At 56.7% G+C, this 24,100-nt stretch overlaps 1 protein-coding gene across 11 annotated transcripts in view; it reads left to right on the plus strand.

Moving 5' to 3' along the window:
• PTPA (protein phosphatase 2 phosphatase activator) overlaps positions 1–10,331 on the plus strand; it is a 38,222-nt gene extending 27,891 nt beyond the window's left edge. For 5 of the 11 annotated variants that reach the window (XM_054519352.2, XM_009244922.4, XM_054519351.2 and 2 more), the window contains 2 exon segments: positions 3,808–3,915; positions 8,761–10,331. In XM_054519352.2, the coding sequence (XP_054375327.1) occupies positions 3,808–3,915; positions 8,761–8,838 (186 nt within the window). In that variant the 3' untranslated portion in view covers positions 8,839–10,331. 11 annotated transcript variants of the gene reach the window in all.
• The last annotated feature ends 13,769 nt before the right edge of the window (positions 10,332–24,100 follow it).

Below are 24,100 nucleotides of genomic sequence, written 5' to 3' on the forward strand. Positions count from 1 at the left end.
CATTCGGCTCAGGCTTCTGCCAAACTCCAGAGGCCAGAGGGGAATGACACATTTTTTCCAAGTCAGCAAATGGAGCCGGGACTGACGGCTGGGCGGCCACCGCTTCATTCCCAGAGATCTGCTGCCCTCAGCAGTGTGGCAGGCCCAAGGTCGGGAGGATTTGGGGGCAGCCTGGCTCACTGCCTTGAAAGCCAGTCACGTGCTGCTCTCTGTGGAGTGGAATGTGGGGGTCTGCGGAGCCCTGGGGAACCTCAGGATGAGCTGGAGGAGCAGGGTGGGAAGAAGGGTGCAGATTGCACACTGAGCTCTTGCGTGTGGCTAAAAGGCTGAGCTGTTTGGGCTCCCCCGGCGGCTGGCTAGGTCTCTGGGTCCCTGTCGATATTCTAACTAGGAGGCAGGCCAGGCCTGGTCTCCAGGATTTTGGGAATTGATTCCATGGTAAAATTTTGTGTCTTTAGTTGGTTGGTTGATTATGTTGGTATAAACACCCCAAAAGCTTTTCCAAAGTTTGGGACCCAGTTCTTCCACTAGAGGAAATCTCAAAGTAGCCACTAGGTGGCAGGAGAGGCACACTGAACTTGGAAAGGGTTTGGTGACATTTATTTGAGGCAGCAGCAGAACAGGGAGGAGAGGGCGTGCCTAGAGTTTTTGGCTGTTCCGCACCTTCTCCACAGGTCCGGGTTTTCACTTTGGGTCTAGGCTCTTGGGCATGGTGTTCAACAGTAGACCCTAGGAGGAAGGAGTGTGCCCAGGAGCTGAGGTGGCTGCAGCAAGGGCCCATCTTGCCACGTGGCCGCTGGTTGCAGCACACTTTGTGTTGGTTCTCCAGAGCGCCCACCCTCTTCCACATCGGAGCAGTGAGCAGCCTTTTGCAGCCCCTAGTTGGTGAGTGGCCTGGCCTAGCTCACTCGGGACCTGGAGGCTTGCACGGAGTTCTGTACGCCGTGCTTGGGAAGTAGGCAGTGTTTCCTCTGGAGACCCTGGATTCACCATGGTGCTCTTTTAACTGGGAGATTAAATAAAACACCGAGAACCTGGGAATGGAATCAGGCAGCCCTTTCAGGGTCTTATGCCAAGACTCCCCTGATACCTGAGAGCATCCTAGGTGAGGGACCCCACCTTGCAGGGCCTCTACAGCCTCTGTAAATGCAGCCCTGGCGCCTTTAAGAGCCCAGGGCAGGCAGGAAAAGAATTTCAGTTTCAATCTGGCTTCTAAATTTGGAGTTTTGGGAAGGGAGGGATCAGATTTCAGCTGGAAGGGAAGGAGCTGACAGGAAGGCGCTGTGCAGAGCCTCCCCACCCCCGCCCATCCCCCCCAGTTACTGACAGAGGAGCCATTTACAAAAGGCCGATTCTCTGGGGAGTGGAGAGGCAGGAACGCAGCGTCTGTGAGTAATTTCCTGCTCAATATGGCTGCTCTGACTCACACGATTCCCCTGGGGTCACTGCGGGCTGCAGCTCGCTCGCTCGTTCTGGTTCTTTCTCTTCTCCCTTTGTGGCTAGAATGAGCTAATTTTTTTTTTTTGTCTTCCAGCCCCGATTCCTTTTTTCCCCACTCGTCTGTTTTCTTTTGCCAGAGTTACAGGCAAAGGACTGTAACCTCTCTGAAGGACTTAGGGAGACCCTGGGGCACTGAAGGCCTGGGGGGCAGCCTGCAGCCCCTCCAAAGAAACTACCTCTCTGGCCTTTCTGTGGGTGGGGGCCCAGGGCCACTGGAGCTCCAGGACATGGGCCTAGCCCTGGCTCTGCCAGAGGCCTTTTGAAGATCTGTTCTTTGGCCCTGGTAGGCGAGGCTGGCCAGGAGGCAGGGGCTCTGTCTTCCAGTGCCCATCTGCCTGCCTTTGCCTCGGAGCCCTTGCCGGGCAGGCCCCTGGCAGACAAAGCCAACAGGGTGCCTCCTGGTTGCTTGCTCAGAGGGCCCTGTCTAGAGAGTGAAACTGGTTACACAGCTCCATGCTCCCTGAGCTTTCTCGGGCCTGGAAGTGTGCACAGGGCTGGAGCCTGCAGACTGGGGAAGGGGTGGGGTAGGGTGGGGAGGTGGGGGAGGGGCTGGGGGTGGAGTGTGGTTGAGCTGGGCAGTTGAAAGAAAGCTCCCCAGAGGTGAGGCCCCTGTAGGCTGGGGGTTCCTGGCTGCCCTCCTGGAGCAGAGAGCCTCGGGTGATTCTCGGTGAAGCGAGTGGCCCAAGACAAGGCCCCCAGGGACCCGGGTGGGCTTTGTCTCTGTCGGGTGCCTCGGGCTCTTGCCTGGCTGTGGTGGAGCCTGGGAGAGAAGAGGAGGGGAGGGAGGAGCCTGTTGTCCTTGCTCCTGAACATGGGTGTTTGGTTGGGCTTTTTGGGAACCTGGGCCAGGGGAGGGAAATGAGGGGGATAAAATGACAGTTTTTTTTTTACTTAAATCTTAAAAGTTTTGTCACAGTTGCCCTTACTAGAGAAGAGGCCTGCCAGGAGTGGATCACCAGGTGGCAGGCCATGGCTCAAGAGTGGGGGCTCCTGAGGGCTCTTGTGGTGAACTGATGCCCCTTAAGCGTTTCTGGCTTATCTTTTCTCCTTCAAAAAATAACCCAGCCTCCCCTGATACCCGCATGTTTCTAGAACCTTCCAAGTCTCTGTTTCTTTGCCAGACTCAGCCTTTTTGCAGAGTCTGCCTTCTGCAACATGGGTCTGGGGTGCAGAGCCCTGTTCGCCTGTAAATGCTGCCTATGAGCTGGGGGGCTGTGTCGAGGGGACTTATGAACTGTTTGGTTAATAAATACAAATGTGCTGGACTAGCGGTGTCAGGGGGATATGCTCAGGCACACAGGCGTCCCTCTGTGGTTTCTGACGTCATGGGAACTTCATGCTGGCTGCAGAATCTTTCTCTTCCTTCCTGGAGGGTCAGACTCTTTGGCAAGAGGGAGGACCAGGAGCCGTCCTTGTGCCTGTCTCTTTCAGCTGCTGTGGTGGCCACCCCTTCCCCACCTCCTGGCCTGGCCAGGCCAGGCTGGCTGCTGCTTCAGGCACCCCTGCCTCCCATCGGCCCTCTCTTCCCTGCCTGCATGGCAGGCAGAGGGCTGTCGGATACCTGGGTTTGGTCATACCCACCTTGGTGGTCCTCTTGCAAATTGACCCTTTCCTCATCTCTTCTAGCTCTGCTGGTGGCAGGTGCAGACCACGTGACCTGTGGGGGGGCCTGGAGGAGAAGGGGTGGGCCTGGAGGGGTGGGGTCCAGCTGCTGCTGCTGTTTATCTGAACCCGAGTGAACCCCTGTGCTGGAGAGGCGCTGCGCTGTGAGGCTCCTGGGGAGTCAGTGGGAACGACACCAGAAGCTCAGGTGGAGATCTTGTCTTCCTGAGGCTGCTGGATTTGGTGGGCGATAGGAATCAGGCCCCCTTTTTTTGGGCTGTGGGAGAAAGAGGGGTGACTGCAGGTGGGTGGGCAAGGTATGTTGTATTTTCCTAGCAGGCCTTGAGGGCCAAAGGGGAACCCTGTCTCTGGCACTTGCACGTGCCTGTTTGTATGTTTGCCCCTCAGGCAGATGGTATAGCTTGGTCCCCAAGTGTCTGCGTGTGCGGTGCGTGTGTGTGCGTGCGCGTGCGTGCGTGCGCGTGCGTGCGTGCGCGTGCGTGCGTGTCTGCGTGTGTGCGTGCGCGCGTGCATGGGTGTGTGCGTGTGTGCGCATGCATGGGTGTGTGCGTGCGCGCGTGCGCGCATGCGTGTGTGTGCGTGCGTGTGTGTGTGTGCATGCATGGGTGTGACTTTGCTGCAGGGGAGGAGGGATGAGCTCGCAGCCAGAACCTCCCTCTTCAGCTTGTGGCTTCTCTTTTTCAGATGAAGACTGGCCCATTTGCAGAGCACTCTAACCAGCTGTGGAACATCAGCGCCGTCCCTTCCTGGTCCAAAGTGAACCAGGGTCTCATCCGCATGTATAAGGCCGAGGTGAGTGGGGGCTGGCCAGCGTGCCCGTCCCTGCTGCTGCACTTGGTCCTGGGCTGGGAACAAAGCAAAAGATGTGGAGCCTGGGGCTTCTGCTTCCTCCTACTCCACTGTTTTGCTCTGAATCTTAGGCCAGCCTCTCTGACACTTGGGGCCTCGGAATCTCCCATCTGGGGCATGGGCAGTCAGAGAAGCACCAGCCACCCCAGCCCTGAAAAGCTGCAGCCCAGCTCTGTCCTGATGAGCTTGGAGGCTGAGGCAAGGACCTGCTGCTTGGGAAGTTGGGGCGATGGGGGCCTCCCTTCTCCCTCATCAAGTGGCCGAAGGCTCCTCGAGGCTCGGGTAATCTGAGTCTGGCTCTCCCATGGCGTACCTAGGAAGCGTCTTACCCTTTGGAGGCATCTCCAAAGTGCTGCCTTCAAATGTTAGTGTGTATGATCACTGAGTGGTGGGAGGTCTGAGGGTAGGCCGGGAATTGGCATTATGGACCACTTCAGGGATTTTGATGCAAATGGTTTTCCCTGCTCTCAAATGAGATGGCTGAGGAGAGGAGAGCTGAGGTTTCCTGGAGCTCCCCCTGCTGGCAGGCAGCCGAGGGTGTCTCCTGCCCTCTTGGCACTGTTCTCCCAGCCAAGGAGGTGGCCTTTTCTCTCTTCCAAGTGGGGAGGAGACATTTTATTTCTACTCTGTCCCTTCTGCTAGCTCCTCCCACTTCCTGGGAAGACTAATTCTAGAACTGCTTGACCTTGGCCAGGGAAGGGCTGTATGTGAAGTTCCACACCTGGAGTGATGGATCCCTAAAGTCTCTTCTTTGTGTTCTCAGGCTGGCCCTGAGACTGGCCCTGAGTTCATGGCCTCAGACACTGTACTGTGGGCACCATCTCTTGACTCCTGGCCGGCCTTCTCTTCTGGGAAGGGGCTGCTCCAGGTCTTCATTGGACCCAGAGCTTCCTGGATCCCATCAGCAGAGGTGGGACAACGGGGAAGGGCGCCAGAGGCCAGCGGGGTGGGGGAGCACAGATGCTTCCAGTTGGCTTGACTCCCTGCACTCGGTCCTGAAGGGGTTAACAAGGCTTGAACTGAGCAGACCGGGCCCTCTCTCCCTTCCGCCCCCTCCCCCTTTGGTCCCCTTCTTCTGGACCTCACATCCTGTGTTTAGGTTCCAGCCCACATACCTCTCTAATCTGAGAGGCCTGAGAGCCTGTTGGCTGGAGCTGCCTAGGCTCCTTCCGGCTGCAGCTGGCCACCCCCGGCTCTCCACTCCGACTCTGCCCTGGGTCACTGCCCTCTGGTGTCTTGATGTTCCTGACCCCACCCCCGCATGTCCCACAGTGGGAGCTGCTGGGGAACTCTCACTCTGCTGTGCTCCCCGCCCCCAGGGTGTCTGAGCATGTGAGAGGTGCACAGCGCTCTCCAGCCACCTCCCAACCCCAACCCTTGTGTGCCAAAGAGAGGACTCTGGCTGCCTTCCCTGCTTGGTACCTGAAGTACTGTCTTCTCTACAAGCCTCTTAATTCAAGTGACTCTAAACTTCTCTTGACTTAGGCTCTAAGGCCCAAAGGATAGGGCAAGAGACCCTGTCCCCTTCTCTCACTTGCCCTTCCAGAGACAAAAGAACTCCAGGCTGCCAGAGGATGAGGGAGGAGCATATTCGGATTGAAAATGGTGATGGTGTGGCAGGAACACAGGGACTGTCTGCTCTGCACAGGCTGTCGGGGTCTCCGTTGGGGCTGAGCACAGGGTGGCAAACACAAGGAGGACACTGAAAATGACCACCTCAGGATGGGGGAGCTCTGTAGTAATCACAAAGTGGCCTTCCTGAAAACGGGAGATTCTAGCCCTGGGTGTGGCCAGCGCTGTGTGGGGAAGGGGACAGGCTCCTGTATAGGGTGACGCTGGAACTCCCTGACTTTAAGATCACCAAGTCAGGCCGAGCGCGGTGGCTCACGCCTGTAATCCCAGCACTTTGGGAGGCCAAGGTGGGCGGATCACGAGGTCAGGAGATCGAGACCATCCTGGCTAACACAGTGAAACCCCGTCTCTACTAAAAATATAAAAAAATTAGCCAGGTGTGGTGGCGGGCGCCTATAGTCCCAGCTACTCGGGAGGCAGAGGCAGGAGAATGGCGTGAGCCCGGGAGGTGGAGCTTGCAGTGAGCTGAGATGGTGTCACTGCACTCCAGCCTGGGCGACAGAGTGAGACTCTATCAAAAAAAAAAAAAAAAAAAAAAAAAAATCACCAAGTCTTCGCCTGTAATCCCAGCACTTTGGGAGGCTGAGGTGGGCAGATCACTTGAGGCCAGGAGTTCGAGACCAACCTGGGCAACATGGTGAAACCCCGTCTCTATTAAAAATATAAAAATTAGCTGGGTGTGGTGGCTCATGCCTGTGGTCCCAGCTACTTGGGAGGCTGAGATGGGAGAATCGCTTGAACCTGGTAGGCGGAGGTTGCAGTGAGTTGAGATCACACCACTGCACTCCAGCCTGGGCAACAGAGTGAGACTCCGTCTCAAAGAAAAAAAAAAATCACTGGTTGTGTGCAGTGGCTCATGCCTATAATCCCAGCACTTTGGGAGGCCAAGGCAGGTCGATCACCTGAGGTCAGGAGTTTGTGACCAGCCTGGCCAACATGGTGAAACACCATGTCTACTAAAAATACAAAAATTAGCCTGGCATTGTTGTGCACACTTGTAATTCCAGCTACTCAGGAGGCTGAGGCAGGACAATCACTTGAATTTAGGAGGTGGAGGTTGCAGTGAGCCGAGATCATGCCACTGCACTCCAGCCTGGGCAACAGAGCAAGACTCCGTCTCGGGGAAAAAAAAAAAAAAAAGATCACCAAGTCTTTGCAGTGTTCAACGCTCATTGACAACTTACTAGCAAATAGCCCTTAGTCCTTTGTCCCGAAGGGCCCATGGGCTGGCATGTTGCCTGCACAGAGGTCCAAGGAGAGGGCTTGTTTTCACAGGCCAGTTCTTAGCACCTACGGAGGCCCTCCAAGGCCTGCCAGTCTTGCAGTCCAGGGGTGGGTAGGAAGGCTGGGTCTCCAGTCAGAACTGGTTGATTGAGGGGAGTCGGCCTCCTGGGCTGCCACAGAAGTCTGACCAGCCTGGCAGTAGGTGGCCTCAGGATTTGGGTCTAATGCTGCATCTGTCCCAGCCTTTCTGACCAAAGAACCAAGTGCTCTCAGGGGCCTTGTGTGGTTGAGGGGGCCTGTCTTTCCTGTGGGCCATGCTTGTGCGAGTGCTGCCTTCAGAAGGACCTTGTCAGGACCCAGGGAGTCCCTTCCCCAGCTTGAATCACCTCTGGCTGGAAGGTCAGGGGGCAGTCTGAAGCCGCTGCTCCGCCCAGGTACATGGGAGGGCCTTGCTGGGAGAAAGGCCGGGCTGGAGGCCCTTCCTGCCCTGGAGCCTTAGGCTTCCTTGGCCCAGCTCCCATGGCTCTGAGGGGGCTGGCTCTGGGGTCCTGTGGGCAGAATGGGAAGAACCCCTGCCTCCACCCCTTCTCGCCCTGCAACTTCTCCTATGGGAGCTAGAGGGAGGTTGACCTTTGACCCTTTCTGGAATTCCAGGGCCCTTGGGGGGTGGGGGGGCTCTTATGACCATTTCCGGGATGACATAAGCACCATGGCAGCTGCCTTGGCCTCTGGCCTGGATCTGCGGCTGCTCCCCCTCCCGCCTCCTGCTCCCCGCATTCTGTGCCTCAGGCCCAGGATCCTGGCTGTGGCCAGGGCTCTGCTCCCCACCCCACCATGAGCTTGGTTTCCATCCTTCTTTCCCTCCCCTCCTGGTGCCTCTTTGGCCCACTCGTCACCCCGGTGCTTCTCCCTCCTATGTTCCACAGCTGATTTTTGAGGAGAGGGAACCTGGGCCAGTCATAGCACCCCTTTGTCTCTAAGTTAGTTGGAGGTTGAGATCATAGCCACAGAGGCGCTTACTTTCTCTGAGGCCGTAAGTCTTGTTCCACCCCAGCCAGGAGGTGCCTAACATACTCTGATTGTTTCCTGTGGCCAAAGGTGTGGGAGGAGGCCCTGGTCAGTCTTGGCAGATCCAACCCTCGCATGCCCGGAGCGGTTCCTGTGAGAGCTGGTGTCCAGGTGTGGCGGGCATGAGGGTGCTGTTGCGGGAACTGCAGCTGGAAGCTGGGGTCGGCTGCCTGTGGGCCAGGCCAGCTTCTGTGATAGGCCCTGTCACTTGCTCTCCAGCTCTGCTCCTCTGCTAGGAGCCCGGGCTGGGCTGGGCTCAGGGAGTCGGGCCTCCCCCCTGCTCAGCCATTCCCCTGTTCAGCGCTCTTTTTCCCCTGCCCCCCACACAGGCTGCTGGGAATTGTCCAGGATTGGGGGGAACTCAATGTCAGCTGGTTCTTATTGTCTCACTCTGAAGTGCCAAGATGTCTTTTTCAGTCCAGAGAACTGAAAGCTGGAGAAAACAGGCTTTGGGGCCTGGCCTCAGCCTCTTAGGCTTATGTTCAAATGTCCCCACGTCTCTTCTCTTGAACTGGGACCTGGGCTGGGGGGACCCCAGTGATTAGGAGGGTTCTTTCCACCTCAGGTTCCCAACTTCCCTCTCTGGGCCAAGTGATGTCACCTGGGCTGCCTCTCTTGTCCGTTTCTACCTTGTAGGTTTGGGCTGCCTTTTTTTTCTCTCTCTCTCTCTCATGGGTCTCGTTGTGGAGTGGGTGTCTTTGGATAGAAGGAGTGAGGAACTGGGGGAGGAAGGCCTGGGGGATCCCCTGGCGGGGCTACTTCCTGGGCCCAGGATGGACACCTGGGAGCTGCTGCGGTTGTTGGGGTCCCGGCAGGGGTGTGGTGTGGCCCTCACCACTCTGCTCACCTGCTCCTTCCTCACAGTGCCTGGAGAAGTTCCCTGTGATCCAGCACTTCAAGTTCGGGAGCCTGCTGCCCATCCATCCTGTAACGTCGGGCTAGGAGGGGCCAAGCCGAAGAGCCACTCAGGCCACAGTTCCTGTGCCTGCCTTCCCCACCCCAGCAGTGGCCCCTCCCCATCCCCTCCCTCTGTTTGTCCCGTTTGATGAGAGGCTGTTTACTGGGGTGGGGTGGTGAGATGGGCTTGAGGGGGCTCGGAGCATAAGGCTTCAGGGCCCAAGTTGGGAGAAGTGACCAAAGTGTAGCTGGTTTCCTGAGCTCCCCTGTGCTAGACGGCCAGAAGAGAGGGTCTGGGGCCCGGTCACTCGGCCACCCTCTCCTGTTCCTGGCCTCTTCTCCCTTCACTCCCGTCCAGTCTGGTTTTGAGAGCAGAGGCTGTTCTGCAGCACCGCAGGGAGGTGAGGGGAGATACCCTGCTGCTTCCATTGCTTTTCCCTTCCTGGAGTTGATGCCTTTAAGGGTTGGAGCTGCTCCTTGCAGGGGCGGGTCAGTTTCCCAGGCCACACTGGGGTGGCCATCTATGCTAGGGCTGGAAGCTGAGGCTGGCCGCCAGCCATGGGCTGGGGTGGGGTGGGTGGCGTCGGGTGGTGGAGAGGCCTTAGCTGTCCTGGCTGGTGCCCCTCCCAGGCTCCTTTTCACCCTGCCCCCTGGGCCTGAGGCCCCCTGTGTCCAAGCCTCCCCCTGGCTCTTCAGTTCTCTAGCCCTTGGCTTTGCTGGGTTTCCTGGCTGTAGCCACATCTCTCCCGCTCCCCAAGGGTAACCTAGCCAATGGAAGCTGCCCTTTGGGTAGGTGCTGGGCTCCTGGGAGGGCCCAGCTGATGGGGTGAGGCATGTCTTTCCAGAACTTTCCCTGGCAGGGAGGGGATGGCAGAAACTCAGGGAGGGGCTTGGGGCCCACTGTATCTGGAGAGCCTGGATTCCTCTTGGCAGTCTTAGGCCCGGCCACTTCTGCTACCTTTGCGCTGCTGCGAGCTTCATCCTGGGCCCCTGGGCCCCTGGGCCCTGCTTCTCTGCTCCCCTGGGTGGTGGGTGGGCCCAGAAGGTGGCAGTCCCACGCCTTGTCCTCCCACCTCCCTGAACTGTGCATTGCCTTTATAGGGTGAGGTAAGTGACGGCCTCCCAAGCCCAGGCTTTGGCGCTCAGGATGGGCCCAGTGGGGGCTGGGCAGGCCTATTGAGGGCCACCGCTGAGGTGTTTCTCCTAGGGCTGTTCCTGGGCCTGGCTCTTACAGGCTTGTCCCCCAGGCCTGCCATTTTCCACTGCCCCCTCCTGTGTCTGGGTCCACACACCCTTCAGGAAGGGGGAGCACTGAGAAGCACAACACAGGGGCTCAGCCTGGGATCCGGTGATGGTCTGGGCAGAGGCTGGGTCAGGAGTCCCAAAGGTCAGTGACAGTTTCTCAGAAGAGGCCCAGCGTCCACCTCTCTCCCAGGGCCAGACACCCCTTCTTGGCTCCCCTATCCCCCTATGGGCTCCCAGCCCCTTGCACCAACCTCATTGCTGTTCAGATTAAAGCCTCTGTTTTGCACCTGTCACTTGTGTGAGGTATGTCTTTTCATGTCACATGTTTAGCCCATTTCTGCATGACACCTCCATCAGGTCCCCTTCCCTCAGGCCACAGTGTCTGATACTTGAGCTGTTTCAGTTTGGGTTGAGCCTTTCCTGGGTTTAAATCCCAGCTGTCTGCAGCCCCGGCTGCAAGGTTGTAAGTTACTGAAGCCCCTGAGCCCCAGCTTCCTCATTCACAAAATGGGGACAGTCACAGGGTGACTGCCAGCAGTGGACAGCAGATGTGAAGTCCTCAGCTCAGGGCCTGGCACATAGCATATCCCGGGTGGTCACTGCAGCTGTGCTTGGTGAAGGGGGCCCCTCTGGACTCCCAGCTTAGCCCCAAGCTGGCCAGGGAGCCTTTGGATGGGCTTTGACAGTGGAACATGCACCTGTGGTATGTGAGGGGGTGGCCCTCTATTCTCCCTCCTCTGCCCCTCCTGTCCCTGCTGGGCTGGAGTTGAGGGTCTCTGAGGCTGCTGTGCCCCAGACTTCCTTAAGACACTCTTGCTCAGAGAACAAGGGTCCTTGACCTTTCTCTTGGCCTTAGAGGCCTTGCATGGACTGGAAAGCCTCAGCCCCTCATCAGCTTGCGCTGCCTCAGGCACACCCGAGTTCAAACCGAGCAGCTGCTGCTTACTCACCAGGAAGTAGAAGGGCCTTGATGGTTGACTTCTCTCTGAGCCTTGGCTTCCTGATCTGAAAAATGGGCATAATGACGTTCCTATCATTGGTCTTGAGGATTCCTTCATTTCACAAATAGTGGCTGCATGTTCCTCATGACTGCAGTGCATCCAAATATGACAGTGTTAGGTAGCGGGTGGATTATGGAGAAAATAACGTCAATTAGAGAAGGCGTTGATGGGGGCAGGGCAGGGGGTTACTTGCTCTAAAAGGTCGTGTGAGCTGAGACCCTGAGGACAAGAAAGAGCTGCTGTGGAGAGCTCAGGCCTGGGCCCAGAGGGCTAGGGTTGGGTGTAGGGGCCAGACTTTTAGGCCGGGGCCTTGCGGGCTCTGCTGAGTTTGGACAGTGTTCTATGGGAAGGTGCTGGAGGGTTTTGTTGGGGAGAAGGGGAGATAGGACCATTTGGGAGGCTGTAGCTGTGATTGGGCCCAGAGATGGTGGCCTGGGTGAGGGTTCAGAGTGGGTGGTGGGAAGTGGTCCAATTTAGGCTGCATTTGGTGTTGCTAACAGGGAGTTATGACAGGGAGCTGAGCAGCCAAGAACTCCAAATCTTGGCTTGTGTGGCTTGGTGCCATTTCCTGGGGTGGGGGGCCCTGAGAGAGAGGAATTGCCGTGGGGGCGCGAAACTGCCTGTTAAGCTTCTAAGAGGAGGTGCTGAGGAGCAGGGCGCTGGGGTGGGCTCCTGAAGAGGATGGAGGTGGCGGGCTTGGTGACGAGGCGTAGTGCCAAATGGGTGGAACATGCAGATGAGGGAGAGGAGAGGGCCGGCTTCTGCACAGAGGAGGAGGGTGGAGTGTGGGCAGGAGACCCTAAGCTCCACATACAAGGAGCATTGGCCCTGGGTGGGCTTCCGTGGGGTGGTGGAGCGGGGAGCAGGGATGAGAACGCGGACTGCACCCTGTGAGGTCTGCTTGGCGTGGCACAGGCCCCCAGCCTAGGAGGAAGATGTGGAGGGATGGTCTGCTGCCTGAGGTGGATACTGACCAGACATTACTCGCTTCTCTTCTGAGTTTCACTGTGGCGGGAGCGGGGACAGGAGAGTGGGCAGGGTGGTGGCCAAGGGACTGCCTTGAAGGTGGGCTCTGGTCAGACTGGCAAGGGGCTGCCTCCTGCTGCATGCTGGGAAGGTCCAGGAGAGCGGGAGGCTGAAGGGAGCGAGGTCCTGAGAAGGTACCAGTGGCCTTCACGGGGCAGGTGGCTGCGGCGGGATGCTCATTTCTCCCTGTGGGAGGAAGGCAGACCCTGCGCCAGTTTGGCGGCGGGTTGGGCTGGGTTTATTTTTACAGGGAAATGTAAGGCACGAGGGGCAGTGAGAGCACCGAGGACGTGGGCGTGGGCTTCTGGGCAGGACGGGAGCCCACTCAGGCCCTGGGAGATGGGCCATGGAGGCACGTGCACCTGCAGCCCGTGCTGTGCTCGGTGGAGGTTGGCCTGCTGCTGGCACCCCAGCGGCTCAGCATGTCCGAAAGAAGCCCTCTGAGTCTGGGGGTGGCCGCAGAGCTGGAGGGTGGGTGTCATTTCCCAGCATCCTGGGCCACAGGAGCTCCAGAGGACAAGCTGAACTCAGCCACTTGTGCTCCTTTTTGATTCGCCAGGGCAGAGGCCGCTTCGTGCTCATGAGAGGTGAGAGGAAGAAGCCTTCCTGGGAGGAAAATCCCGGGCAGAGGTTGGGGCTGGAAGGAGAGCAAAGCTGAGGGTTTGGTGTGCCCAAGACTTGGGCCTAAGTCAGGTGGTAAGTTTTTCTTAAATCCCACAAGCATTAAGCATGTGTTATGTATGTATGAGGTATTGGAGGAATATGGAGATGAGAAAAAGGTAAGAATCTCCCTTCAAGAAACTTCCAGCTTACTGGGGAAACAGAGAGATGGAGAACTAGTTGCAAAGGAGGGTGGAAGGTGATGCGGCCGGGTGGACTTTAGGTAAGCTCTGGAATACTCTGTGGAGGAGGTGGCGTGTGGGCATCCTCTCACCTGGGTGATGGGCATAGACCAAGGACGTGCTCGCAGGGCCACTGTGCACAGAGATGTGGAGGGGTGGCTGGCAGGGGATACAGTTGCAACAGCGGGTCGGGGCTGGCCTGCAGAAGGCTTTAACGCCAGCTCGGGGTCCAAGACCCCCGCCATGGATGCCTGTAGCACTCCACACATGGCCTTGACACTTGTCTAGCTGCATTTAATTCTCTACAAAATGCATTGCTTAAGGTTCGTCTTCCCTGCTGGAAGGTGAGCCGCAGGAGGGCAGGGACTGTCTGTCTTGCCCATTGCTGTATCCCGGTGCCCAGCAGAGACTGGCACACAGCAGGCACCCAGAAGCAGGAATCAGTGGTTTGGTGGGGAGTTGGTGGGGAGCTGGGGAAGTATGTAACTGGCGCCTCTGTGGTGTGTGTGAGAGATGAGGATTGGGATTTAGGAAACTCATGGGCAGCTGGCTGGATGCGGGTGATGGGACTGTGGATGCTGGTGATGGGAGTGTGGATGCTGGCGATGGGACTGGGGCCTTGGCCCAGATAAGAGATGTTAAAGGCCCCGAGCAGCACAGAGAGAGGCCCTGGGCTGGGAAGCGGAGGGTGGAGGTAGGAACTGATGCTGAGGAAGAGGGAGGGGTTCTCAGTGACCCTAGGCACATGCCTGAGAGGAGGACTCCGGCGAAGGTAGCTCAGCCAGGGGTGCAGAGTTTGGGGAGCTCTGGTAGACATGTTGCATGGGCTGAATGAGAGGCTGGCAGGGCTGCCAGGACCCAACCCCAGGTGGAGTGGGGAATCTGGGGCCAAAGAGATTCCCAGAATCCTCTGCTGTGCCCTGCTTGTTCTCCAGCCTCAGGCCCTTGCCCACACCCTTGCTGTGTCAAGGTCCAGCCACCCTGGCTGCCTCTCTTCCTTACACTCCTGGAGCCACTGATCAGTTTGGCCCTGTTCGAAGAACGCTTTACCCCACTGGGGAACCCCTGGTCTTTCTTTGGGGCTCAGCTGAGGCTTCGCTCCCTCTGAGAGGCCTCACCTGGCCCCCTAGATCGGGGCTGGTCTCCTGGGCCTGCTTGCCTGGGTGTCCCCACCCCACCCCACCCAGCACTCAGCCACACTCCTGCTGTAGGGACACCAGGGTCTTTGTTGGGGAGGGGCAGCCAGCTGGTTGGAATTTGGGGTGGTAGGGGGCTGTCTGCAGACAAAGCTTCTCTTTACTTGGGGTTCCTTGGTGGAGGCTGATGGAGATTCACATGAGGCAAGCTAAGGCCCGCCACCTTGCACTCAGCACCTAGCATTGCTGCTCCTGTGAGGCCAGACACCTCATCTGTCCTATTTCCTGCTAGCCCTAGGAAGGTCCTGCAGGCACTCGGTACGTGTCTGAAATAGCTGTGATAGTGGCAGGGGCCCTCGTGCAGAGCATGATAGAGACACAGGAAGGGGCAGGTCAGCCCTGGAGAATTCATGGAGAGAGGAAGCTGGTGCCCAGCCTGGGGCAGGTGAGCAGAGCGGGCAGGGAGAATGAGTGGCCACTGTTGCCCTGGTGTCAGGCAGCCAGCACCGGAGGTGGTTATGGGGCCTGTGAGAGGGCAGTTCTGAGTGCTGTGGAGCCAAGCGGAGGAGCAGTGGGCTGGAGAGAAAGGAGAGTGAGGTTGGCACAGTGGGGAGGAAGAAGGAGGCAGGTGGGCATGGGGGGGCCCGGGGTACCTGAGTGCCACTGCAGGAGGAGGGCAGAGGGAGGGAGCTGAGGAGAGGACCAGAGAGGCACAGGTCAGGGTTGAGCCGGGAGGACGGCTTGCTTTCATTCACTCAGCAAACACCGCCAGAGCCCTCTCTGCTCCAGTCCGGGGACAAGTGCTGGGGCGCTGCGGTGAACAAGACAGGCAGCACCGTCCCTCCTGGAGGATTTTCCCTCCTGGACTTACTCCAGCAGAACCTGGGAAGCACCCTATATGTTCAGCAGTTGGGGATTGTTAGGGGCTGGAGGGAGCAGTCATCCTATGGGCTGTCAGATGACGCGATTATCCATTTATTCGTCCAGAAAGATGCGGATAATCTGTTATTAGTGGGGAATGCAGCTGCAAAGACTGCAGGTGAAAGACAATGCTTTTTTGTAAAAAAGCAGAAATCTGCATTTTTAATCTGTCCGTCTGTCTGTCTGTCCATCTACATGAACACAGGCCCAGGTAGTGATGAGCTTATCTCTGGGTGGTGGGGATATGAGGGTTTTTGGAAAATTCTTAATGCTTTTCCTGCTTCCAGAGATAGTTATGAAAACGCCAACATGGCTGGGCATGGTGGCTCACACCTGTAATCCCAGCACTTTGGGAGGCTGAGGCAGGCGGATCACGAGGTCAGGAGATTGAGACCATCCTGGCCAACATGGTGAAACCCCGTCTCTACTAAAATACAAAAAATTAGCCAGGTGTGGTGGCGCACACCTGTAGTCCCAGCTACTTGGAAGGCTGAGGCAGGAGAATCGGTTGAATCCGGGAGGGGTAGGCTGCGGTGAGCCGAGATTACACTACAGCACTCCAGCCTGGGCGACAAAGCAAGACTCCGTCTCAAAAACAAAAACAAAAACAAAAAAACCCAACATTACTGAACCACAAAAGAAAAAGTAGTGGCGGGTCAGTTTTAACCTTGCTTTATGTTTTTGGTGTTTGATTTTTAAATCTTTCTACCCTATCCACATATTACTTTTGTAATAAGAAAAAAAAAAGGAAACTGAATAAAAAGATCTCCCCCCTAACAAGCGCCAGAGGATGGTGCATCTTGGGCAGAGAGGAGGGGGCTTGTCCTTCTAGTCAGGAGGGAGAGGAAGGAGAGGGGCCTTGCTCACATCTGTTGGGATAAAGGAAGGGGAGGTGAGTTCTTGGTAGGTGCTTTGGCCCAGAGACTCCCTGAGAGGGAGTGGGCAGTTGGGGCTGGGGGATTCAGGGAGTGAGAGCTGTTGGGGAAATAGTGTTTGAGAGTCCATGTGAGCTGGACCCAGGGAGAGGAGGCAGCCTAGATCCCGATTCCTCAGGGGGCCTTTGGACTGGGGAGAGTTGAGGTGGCCAGCAGTTCCCTGGTGGCATCTGCAGCCTTCCTGGTGACCTCTGGGACCCAGCCTCTGTTCTCAGGACCCCAGCACATGTGAATTGGATCCAGAATTGAGTCCCAAAGTTGTGGTGCTCTTTCTCCTGCCTGAGCCCTGGATGAGGGGTTTGGTGGTTACGAACCAAGGGACGAACGGTTCAATTTCTCTCAGTGCTTGTGATGCTGCTGGGAGTATTTTCCTGAATCCCAGTGAAGAGGCGGAGCCCCTGATGGGTCCAGCTTCATCCACCATCCTCCCCTGAGCAGGTGACATCAAGAGATACCTGGGACAACACCCAGGAGTAGATGGACCTGTGAGGATGAGGCTCAGAGCTGCAGCGATGAGACGTACTCCACAGTGGCTGGGGCTCTGGGAGGCTTCCCCTCCTGGCAGGGCAGCTGGCTGTATCCCCAGTTCTGGCCCCGAGGCTGGGCCTTTGCTGGCCTGTATCGAGATCTCCCAGTCTGAGCCTGGACAGATTCCTTGACCCTTGTTATTTGCGTGAGACAAAGTTGGGGCTTTTCAAAAGGGACACTGCAAAGGCAGGCCGAGTGCAGCGCCTCATCTCTGGGTAACGACCCAGCCCCAGGCAGGACGGGCAGGTGGGCGGGCTGCGGACAGAACAGCCTGCTCCTGCTTCCCACCTCTGCTTGGCGAGATTGGGCCTGGCCCTTGCTGGGCTGACGGACTGCACACACCCTCTAGAGCCAGCTCCTGCCCTCTGCAAGGAGTGGGGAGCGTGGTGGCCAAAGTGCGCGTGGGCTTTGGAGTGGCTCTTGCATTTCCCGCTGTGTGACCTTGAGCCATGACTGAACCCCTCTGAGCCTCAGTTTCCTTATGTATAAACAAGGTAAGTAAACATGGCCTTACGGGGTGGACGTACCAGCCACCAAACGCACACAGCCCAGGGCTTTGCCGGCACCGTCTCGTTGAATATCCGCAGGCCAGCCTGCGAGGTGGGCATGTGGCAACCGAGCCACAGGGGGGATTTCCTTGGTGGTAAGTGGGTTTCAAACCTGGGCCATCAGGCTCCAGCGTTGACATTTCTTTCTTTCTTTTTATTTTTTCTTTGAGACGAGTCTTGCTGTGTCATCCAGGCTGGAGGGCAGTGGTGCCATCTCTGCTCACTGCAACCCCCACCTCCCGGGTTCAAGCGATTCTCCTGCTTTAGTCTCCCAAGTAGCCAGGATTACTGGTGCGCACCACCATACCCGGCTAATTTTGTATTTTTAGTAGAGATGGGGTTTCACCATGTTGGCCAGGCTGGTCTCGAACTCCTAACCTCAGGTGATCCACCCACCTTGGCCTCCCACAGTGCTGGAATTACAGGCATGAGCCGCTGTGCCCGGCTTAGCATGGACATTTCTACCCACTGAGCCCAATAATGGCTGTGAATCTGTCCCATGAACGTTTACTGAGCACTTGCTCTGCCAGGCTCCAAGGAGACCCCAAGGACCATGGAGGAGGCAGATGCGGTTCTGTCCCTCATGGAGGTTTAAGGAGGACACGGGGCGTGTGGGAAGCTGTGGGAATGTCGTGGACAGGGTGGAGAGCCTTCCTTGAAGGCAGGATGAGGGCTCCGACAGCAAGGCTGGGAGGTGTGCTGGGTATCTGGAGCTGGGGCGGTCGTTCCCTTGCTGGCTACTGGCCCTAGGCCTGGCTTCTGCCCGGACTGTGCTGGCCTGGCCAGTTCTTCAGGAGTGGCTCCTGCCCTACTCCATGCAAATTCCTGGTCCCCATGTCTCAGTTGCCACTGCTGCTCCAGGCCCCAGCAGCTGCCTGCCCCCTGACCTCTGGGGGTTCCCGCAGCGAGCCTGGAGCTGGTGGCTCTTGCATGCAGCCTGTTTGTCTGGCCCTGAGCTAAGTGCTTCGAAGCTTCTCTTGCCTCATCCTCACAATGGGTGCCGATGTCCTCATTTCACAGAAGAGTCTGGGGTCTCTTTCCCGCCAAAGCTCGTGCTCCTGCAGCCTCTCCATGGGGCCTGACCTGAGGCCTCGGGTGGCATGGGCTGCCATGTGCTGCCTGTCCCCACTGTGGTGGCCTGAGAGCCCTCCTCCACTCCACTTCACTCTACCCCCTCCCCCTCCCCCTCCTCCTCCTCTTCCTCCTGCTCCTGCGCCCATCTCTCCAGGACTGGCCCCAGACCCTGGGCCTCTCTAAGAGGCACCTCTTCCAAGGGCCCAGTTTCTTTTTGGAGGCAGGGCCGATTTGCACAAAGATGACGAAGATGCATGACAGCAATGACAGCAATGACTCTGGCTGGTAGCGTGCCTCTTGGTGTGTGCAGATTGTGCTTTATGTGTCACCTCATGGAGTCCCCACAGTGAGCCGAGAAGGTGGCATCACATTCCCAGTCAAGGGCTTTTGGTGGTGGGGCTCAGATTTTAGTGGCATCCCAGGGCCTCCAGCTTGTCCTAGTGGGTTCAGGGTGGTGCCCAGGTTTGTCTGACACCAGATCCTACAAAGGCCAGCATGTTGGGGCACCCGGAGCTGGGCAAGGGAAAGATTGGCTATGGCCACGTGGCTCCTTGTTCTCCCCAAGGCAGTCTGTCTCTGCGGACAGCCATCAGGCACCAAATCCAGGCGTCATCCTTTTTATTTTTTGAGACAGGATCTTGCTCTGTCACCCAGGCTGGAGTGCAGTGGCTCGATTTCAGCTCACTGCAAACTTTGCCTCCCGGGTTCAAGTGATTCTCCTGGCTCAGCCTCCCGAGTAGCTGGGATTATAGGCACCCACCACCACGCCTGGCTAATTTTGTGTTTTTAGTAGAGATGGGGTTTCACCATGTTGGCCAGGCTGGTCTCCAACTCCTGGCCTCAAGTGATCCACCCGCCTCAGCATCCCAAAGTCCTGGGATTATAGGAGTGAGTCACTGTGCCTTGCCCAGATGTTTTTTTATTTTTTGAGACGGGGTCTTGCTCTGTCATCCAGGCTGGTGCAGTGTCACGATCATAGCTCACTGCAGCCTTGGCCTGGTTTACCCTCTATTGCTTGAGAGTTTACTCTCCTGGGTCCACACCTGGGACTACAGGTATGCACCATTATGCCCGGCTAAATTTAAAAAACTTTTTTTCTGTAGAGACAGGGTCTTCCTGTGTTGCCCAGGCTGGTCTCAAACTCCTGAGCACAAGTGATCCTCGTGCCTCGGCCTCTCAAAGTGCTGGGATTATTACAGGTGTGAGCTACCACACCTGGTGTAGGTGATATCCTGAATTCCTTTCTTTTCCTCCACCTCCCAAATCCAACCCATGAGCAGGTCCTATTGGGTCTCCCTCCAAATTGTAACCCAAATCTGCCCGCAGCCAGGGAGCACAGTCGGCTCTCCCAGGAGCGCTGGCCAGCAGCATCTCCTCTCTGCTCTCCTGACTCCACTCTGCCACTGTCCCTGGGCTCTACCCTGAGGTGCTTGAAGGTGACTTCTATCAGATCCCTGCTTGAAGGGTGGCTCCTGACTGTGCACAGAGGGCCCCATGAGGTGATGAGCCACTGTGCCCCCCCAACTCGCCCACTCCCGTACTTCAGTCATGCTGCCCTCTCTCTGGTCCTCCAGAATGTCTTTTTTTTTTTTTTTTGAGACAGAGTCTCGCTCTGTCGCCCAGGCTGGAGTGCAGTGGCGCGATCTCGGCTCACTGCAAGCTCTGCCTCCCGGGTTCACACCATTCTTCTGCCTCAGCCTCCCGAGTAGCTGGGACTACAGGCGTTTGCCACCACACCCGGCTAATTTTTTTGTATTTTTAGTAGAGATGGGGTTTCACCGTGTTAGCCAGGATGGTCTCAATCTCCTGACCTTGTGATCTGCCCGCCTTGGCCTCTCAAAGTGCTGGGATTACAGGTGTGAGCCACCATGCCCTGCCTGGTCCTCCAAAATGTTAAACTTGTTGCTGCCCCAGGGCCTTGGCACTTGCTGTTTCCTTGGCTTGCACTGCTTGAGCCCCAGGCTGAGCAGAGGCACCCTCTGGTTGTTCAGGGCCCAGTTCAGATGCCACCTCCTGAGAGAGGCGCCCCAGCTTGCTTGCTTTTTTTTTTTTTTTTTTGAGATGGAGTCTCACTCTGTCCCCCAGGCTGGAGTGCAGTGGCGCAATCTCGGCTCACTGCAAGCTCCGCCTCCCAGATTGACACCATTCTCCCGCCTCAGCCTCCTGAGTAGCAGGGACTACAGGCGCCCGCCACCACGCCCGGTTAATTTTTTGTATTTTTAGTAGAGGCAGGGTTTCACTGTGTTAGCCAGGATGGTCTTGATCTCCTGACCTCGTGATCCGCCTGCCTCGGCCTCCCAAAGTGCTGGGATTACAGGCATGAGCCACCGCGCCCGGCCACACCCCAGCTTTCTCTGAGTTGCTCCTGACTTGAGCCTCCATCCGCCCTCTGTTCTAGTTGCCTTCATGAGCCCATTTTCATCTCAAGTTTTATTATCTATGAACTTGTTTACTTAGTGATCATCTCCCTCTCAGTGGGTGGTAAGCCCAATGAGGGAGGGCACAGGCTTACTGTGGCCAACACTGGGCCCCCAGCACCAGGAGCAGGGGCTGGCCCAGACTAGGTGGATGCCCAGTTACTACTTGCTGAACCATGAATGAATGAATGAATGAATAAAAAAGTAAGTCCTCTGTCCCTGGTGTTATCCTAGAAGAAGCTGAACAACAGGTGCTGACCAGGGCCTTGGCTGCAAAGTTGCTCTCCCCTCACTCCAATGCAGGAGCTCTGGGGGTCCCATGGAGGGCCCTGCGGGCAGGACAGCTTCCCAGTGTCCCAAACTCTGAGGTTTTGTGCTTCTGCAGCTCACTCCCAAGCTTGGGCAGCATCCTTGATGCAGACAGGCAGACTGCATGGACTTGGCCTCAGGCAGGTGAAGTCTGTGGGATATTCCCAAGGTTGGAGAGGCAGAGCAGCAAGGGAGAGGCTAAGTGGGAGTCACGCTGCTTTTGATAAACTAGTGATGCCGGCCAGGTGTGGTGACTCACACCTGTAATGCCAGCACTTTGGAAGGACGAGGGGGTCAGATCACCTGAGGTCAATAGTTCGAGACCAGCCTGGCCAACATGGTGAAACCTTGTCTCTACTAAAAATACAAAAAATTAGCTGGGTGTGTTAGTGGGCGCGTGTAATCCCAGCTACTTGGGAGGCTGAGGCGGGAGAATCACTTGAACCCAGGAGGCGGAGGTTGCAGTGAGCCGAGATCATGCCACTGCACTCCAGCCTGGGCAACAGAGGGAGACTCTGTCTCAAACAAACAAAACAAGAACAACAAAAAAAACTAGTGATACCACCTGCCTTGGCAGGATAAAGGTCCCAGTGCTTGTCTTGGCACCCAAGGAGCAGTCGAGCCCCCTTTGCTGGCCTCCTTGCCTTCCTCTGGAACCTCCTCTGCTTCAGTGACACAACCAGGGCTCATTCACAGCTATGTTCTCAGTGCCTGCCTGACCCACAGAAGTGTTTTTTTTTTTTTTTTTTTTTTTGAGACGGAGTCTGGCTCTGTCACCCAGGCTGGAGTGCAGTGGTGCAATCTTGGCTCACTGAAGCCTCCACCTTCTGGGTTCAAGTGATCCTCCCACCCTAGCCTCTCAAGTAGCTGGGATTACAGGCACGCACCACCATGCCTAGTTAATTTTTATATTTTTAGTAGAGACAAGGGTTCACCATGTTGGCCAGGCCGGTCTCGAACCCCTGACCTTAGGTGATCCGCCCGCCTTGGCCTCTCAAAGTGCTGGGATTACAAGCACAGTGAGCCACTGTGCCCGGCCAGAAGTGGGTTCCTTCCATGCGCCATTGTCTCCAGGTGCTGGGGACAGAGGGGTGAACTGGTGGATTTCCTGCCCTTGTGAAATTTGCGTCTAGTGAGGGCGATAGACAAATAAATATACAGCAAAATACTGGGCAGCGATAAAGTCTATGAAACAAATAAGGGTAATTGTGATAGAGAAATATTATTTTGAAGTGGGTAGTGAGGGTGGCACTTGAACAGAGACCTCAGTTCGTGACAGAGATTACCCTGAAAGGAGCTGAGAGAACATTCCTGGCAGAGGGAACAGCAAGTACCAAGGCCCTGAGGTGGGAACAGCTTTGACACTTCGGGAACAGCAAGGAGGAGGCTGCAGGGCATTGAGTGATGGGGAGGGGTGGGGATGAGTGGAGAGGCAGCGGGCTGGCTCGGCAGGGCCTTGCAGGCCATAGTAAGGACTCTGTGTTTACCTTGCTCGCCCTTCCTGTTTTCTCTCCCTTTCTCCCTCCTTTTCTCCCTCCCTCCCTTCCTTCCTTCCCCCTCCTTCTCCCCTCCCCTTCCCTCCTCTTCTCTTCTTTCCTTTCTGTCTTTCATTTCCTTCCTTCCCTCTCTACCTTCCCACTTGCCCTCCTTCCTTCTCTCTCTCTCTTTTTTTTTTGAGACAGGGTCTCACTCTGTCGCCCAGGCTGGAGTGCAGTGGTGCAATCATGGCTTACTGCAGCCTTGACCTCCCAGGTCCAAGTGTTCCTCCCACCTCAGTCTCCTGAGCAGCTGGGACTACAGGCATGCGCCACCACACCCAGCTAGGCTTTTATTTTTTGTAGAGACAGGGTCTCCCTATGTTGCCCAGGCTGGTCTCAAACTCCTGGGATCAAGTGATCCTCCCACCTTTGCCTCCCAAAGGGCTGGGATGACAGGCATGGGCCGCTGCGCCGGGCCTGTGTTTTGTTCTGAGTGGAATGGGGGCAGTGGTGTGCTCACACTGGCTTGTGAGAGCTGACTGTGCACATTCCTCTCCCTCTCCATGTTCAGCGATGTCACATTGGTAGCTAGGAATTGGCCAAAATGGGAGTGTTTACACCACAGGAATTGGCAAATTCTACAAGTGAGCTCCACCCACCAGCTGGTTTTAAACATTTACACTACTGGGAAGGTTTGAGATGGGGAGAGCCATGATTCAACTTCAACATGTTCGCACATACGGGAGTGGAGAGGAGGAGAACGGCCAGTAGGAGGGCAAGCGCTAACACAGGAAGACCAGGGAGATCTGCAGGGAGGTTAGCGCACCAGTCCAGGAGGGAGGTGGTGGTGGCTGGGCTGGGAGAGCAACAGCAATGATACTAAGGTAGATTGTGAAGCCTCTTCTTTTTTTTTGAGACGGAATGTCTCTCTGTCACCAGGCTGGAGTGCAATGGTGCAGTCTCGGCTCACTGCAACCTCTGCCTCCTGGGTTCAAGTGATTCTCCTGCCTCAGCCTCCCGAGGAGCTGAGATTACAGACATGCGCCACCAAGGCTGGCTAATTTTTGTATTTATTAGTAGCGACGGGGGTTTCACCATGTTGGCCAGGCTGGTCATGAACTCCTGACCTCAGGTGATCCTCCTGTCTTGGCCTCCCAAAGTGCTGGAATTACAGGCGTGAACCGCCGTGTCTGGCCTGATTGTGAATCTCTTCTGAAGGAGGATTTGCTGATGGACTGGATTTGGCTTTGTGAACAAAAAAGGAGTCACGATGCCCTGGTTTTTGGCCTGAACAACTTGCTGGATGGTGGTGCCACTCACTGGGAAGGGGCAACGGCGGGGAGAAGCAGGGGTCGTAGGTGTCTCTCCGGGTTTGAAAGGCCCAGACAGACGAGTTCTTAGATGTCAGTATCCCAAGAGTAGAGGCCAAACATGGTGGGACCCTCGACTTGCATTCAGCACGGAGGTCCTGGCTGGAGAGAGTTGTCAGTGGATTGAAGGGACCAGGAGAAGGTGGCAGGAAGGGAGAAGGGGCCAAGGCCTGAGCCCTGGGACTCGCCGGCATTTAGAGGAAGGGAGACTGGGAGCTATGAGCCAGAAGAGAAGAACTACATTGCTGTCTCTCCCCCAGCTGGTATCTACATTTTTTGTTTTTTCACATCAAGCACGAGGGGTGTGTGTAGAAGACGCACAGTGGCGGCCTGTGGCTGTGCAGCGCCCTTTCCTCTGGCAACAGAACCTTCTTCCCGATGGAGAAGCCACGAGGGGTTGAGGTGGGGCCGGTCAGCCCCCTACTCAGGGGTGGACACATGCCCAGACCTGGCCAATCACAGGGGCCCTGCCTTCCC

Source organism: Pongo abelii, chromosome 13, assembly GCF_028885655.2.
Source record: "Pongo abelii isolate AG06213 chromosome 13, NHGRI_mPonAbe1-v2.0_pri, whole genome shotgun sequence".
NCBI classification, from domain to species: Eukaryota; Metazoa; Chordata; class Mammalia; order Primates; family Hominidae; genus Pongo; species Pongo abelii.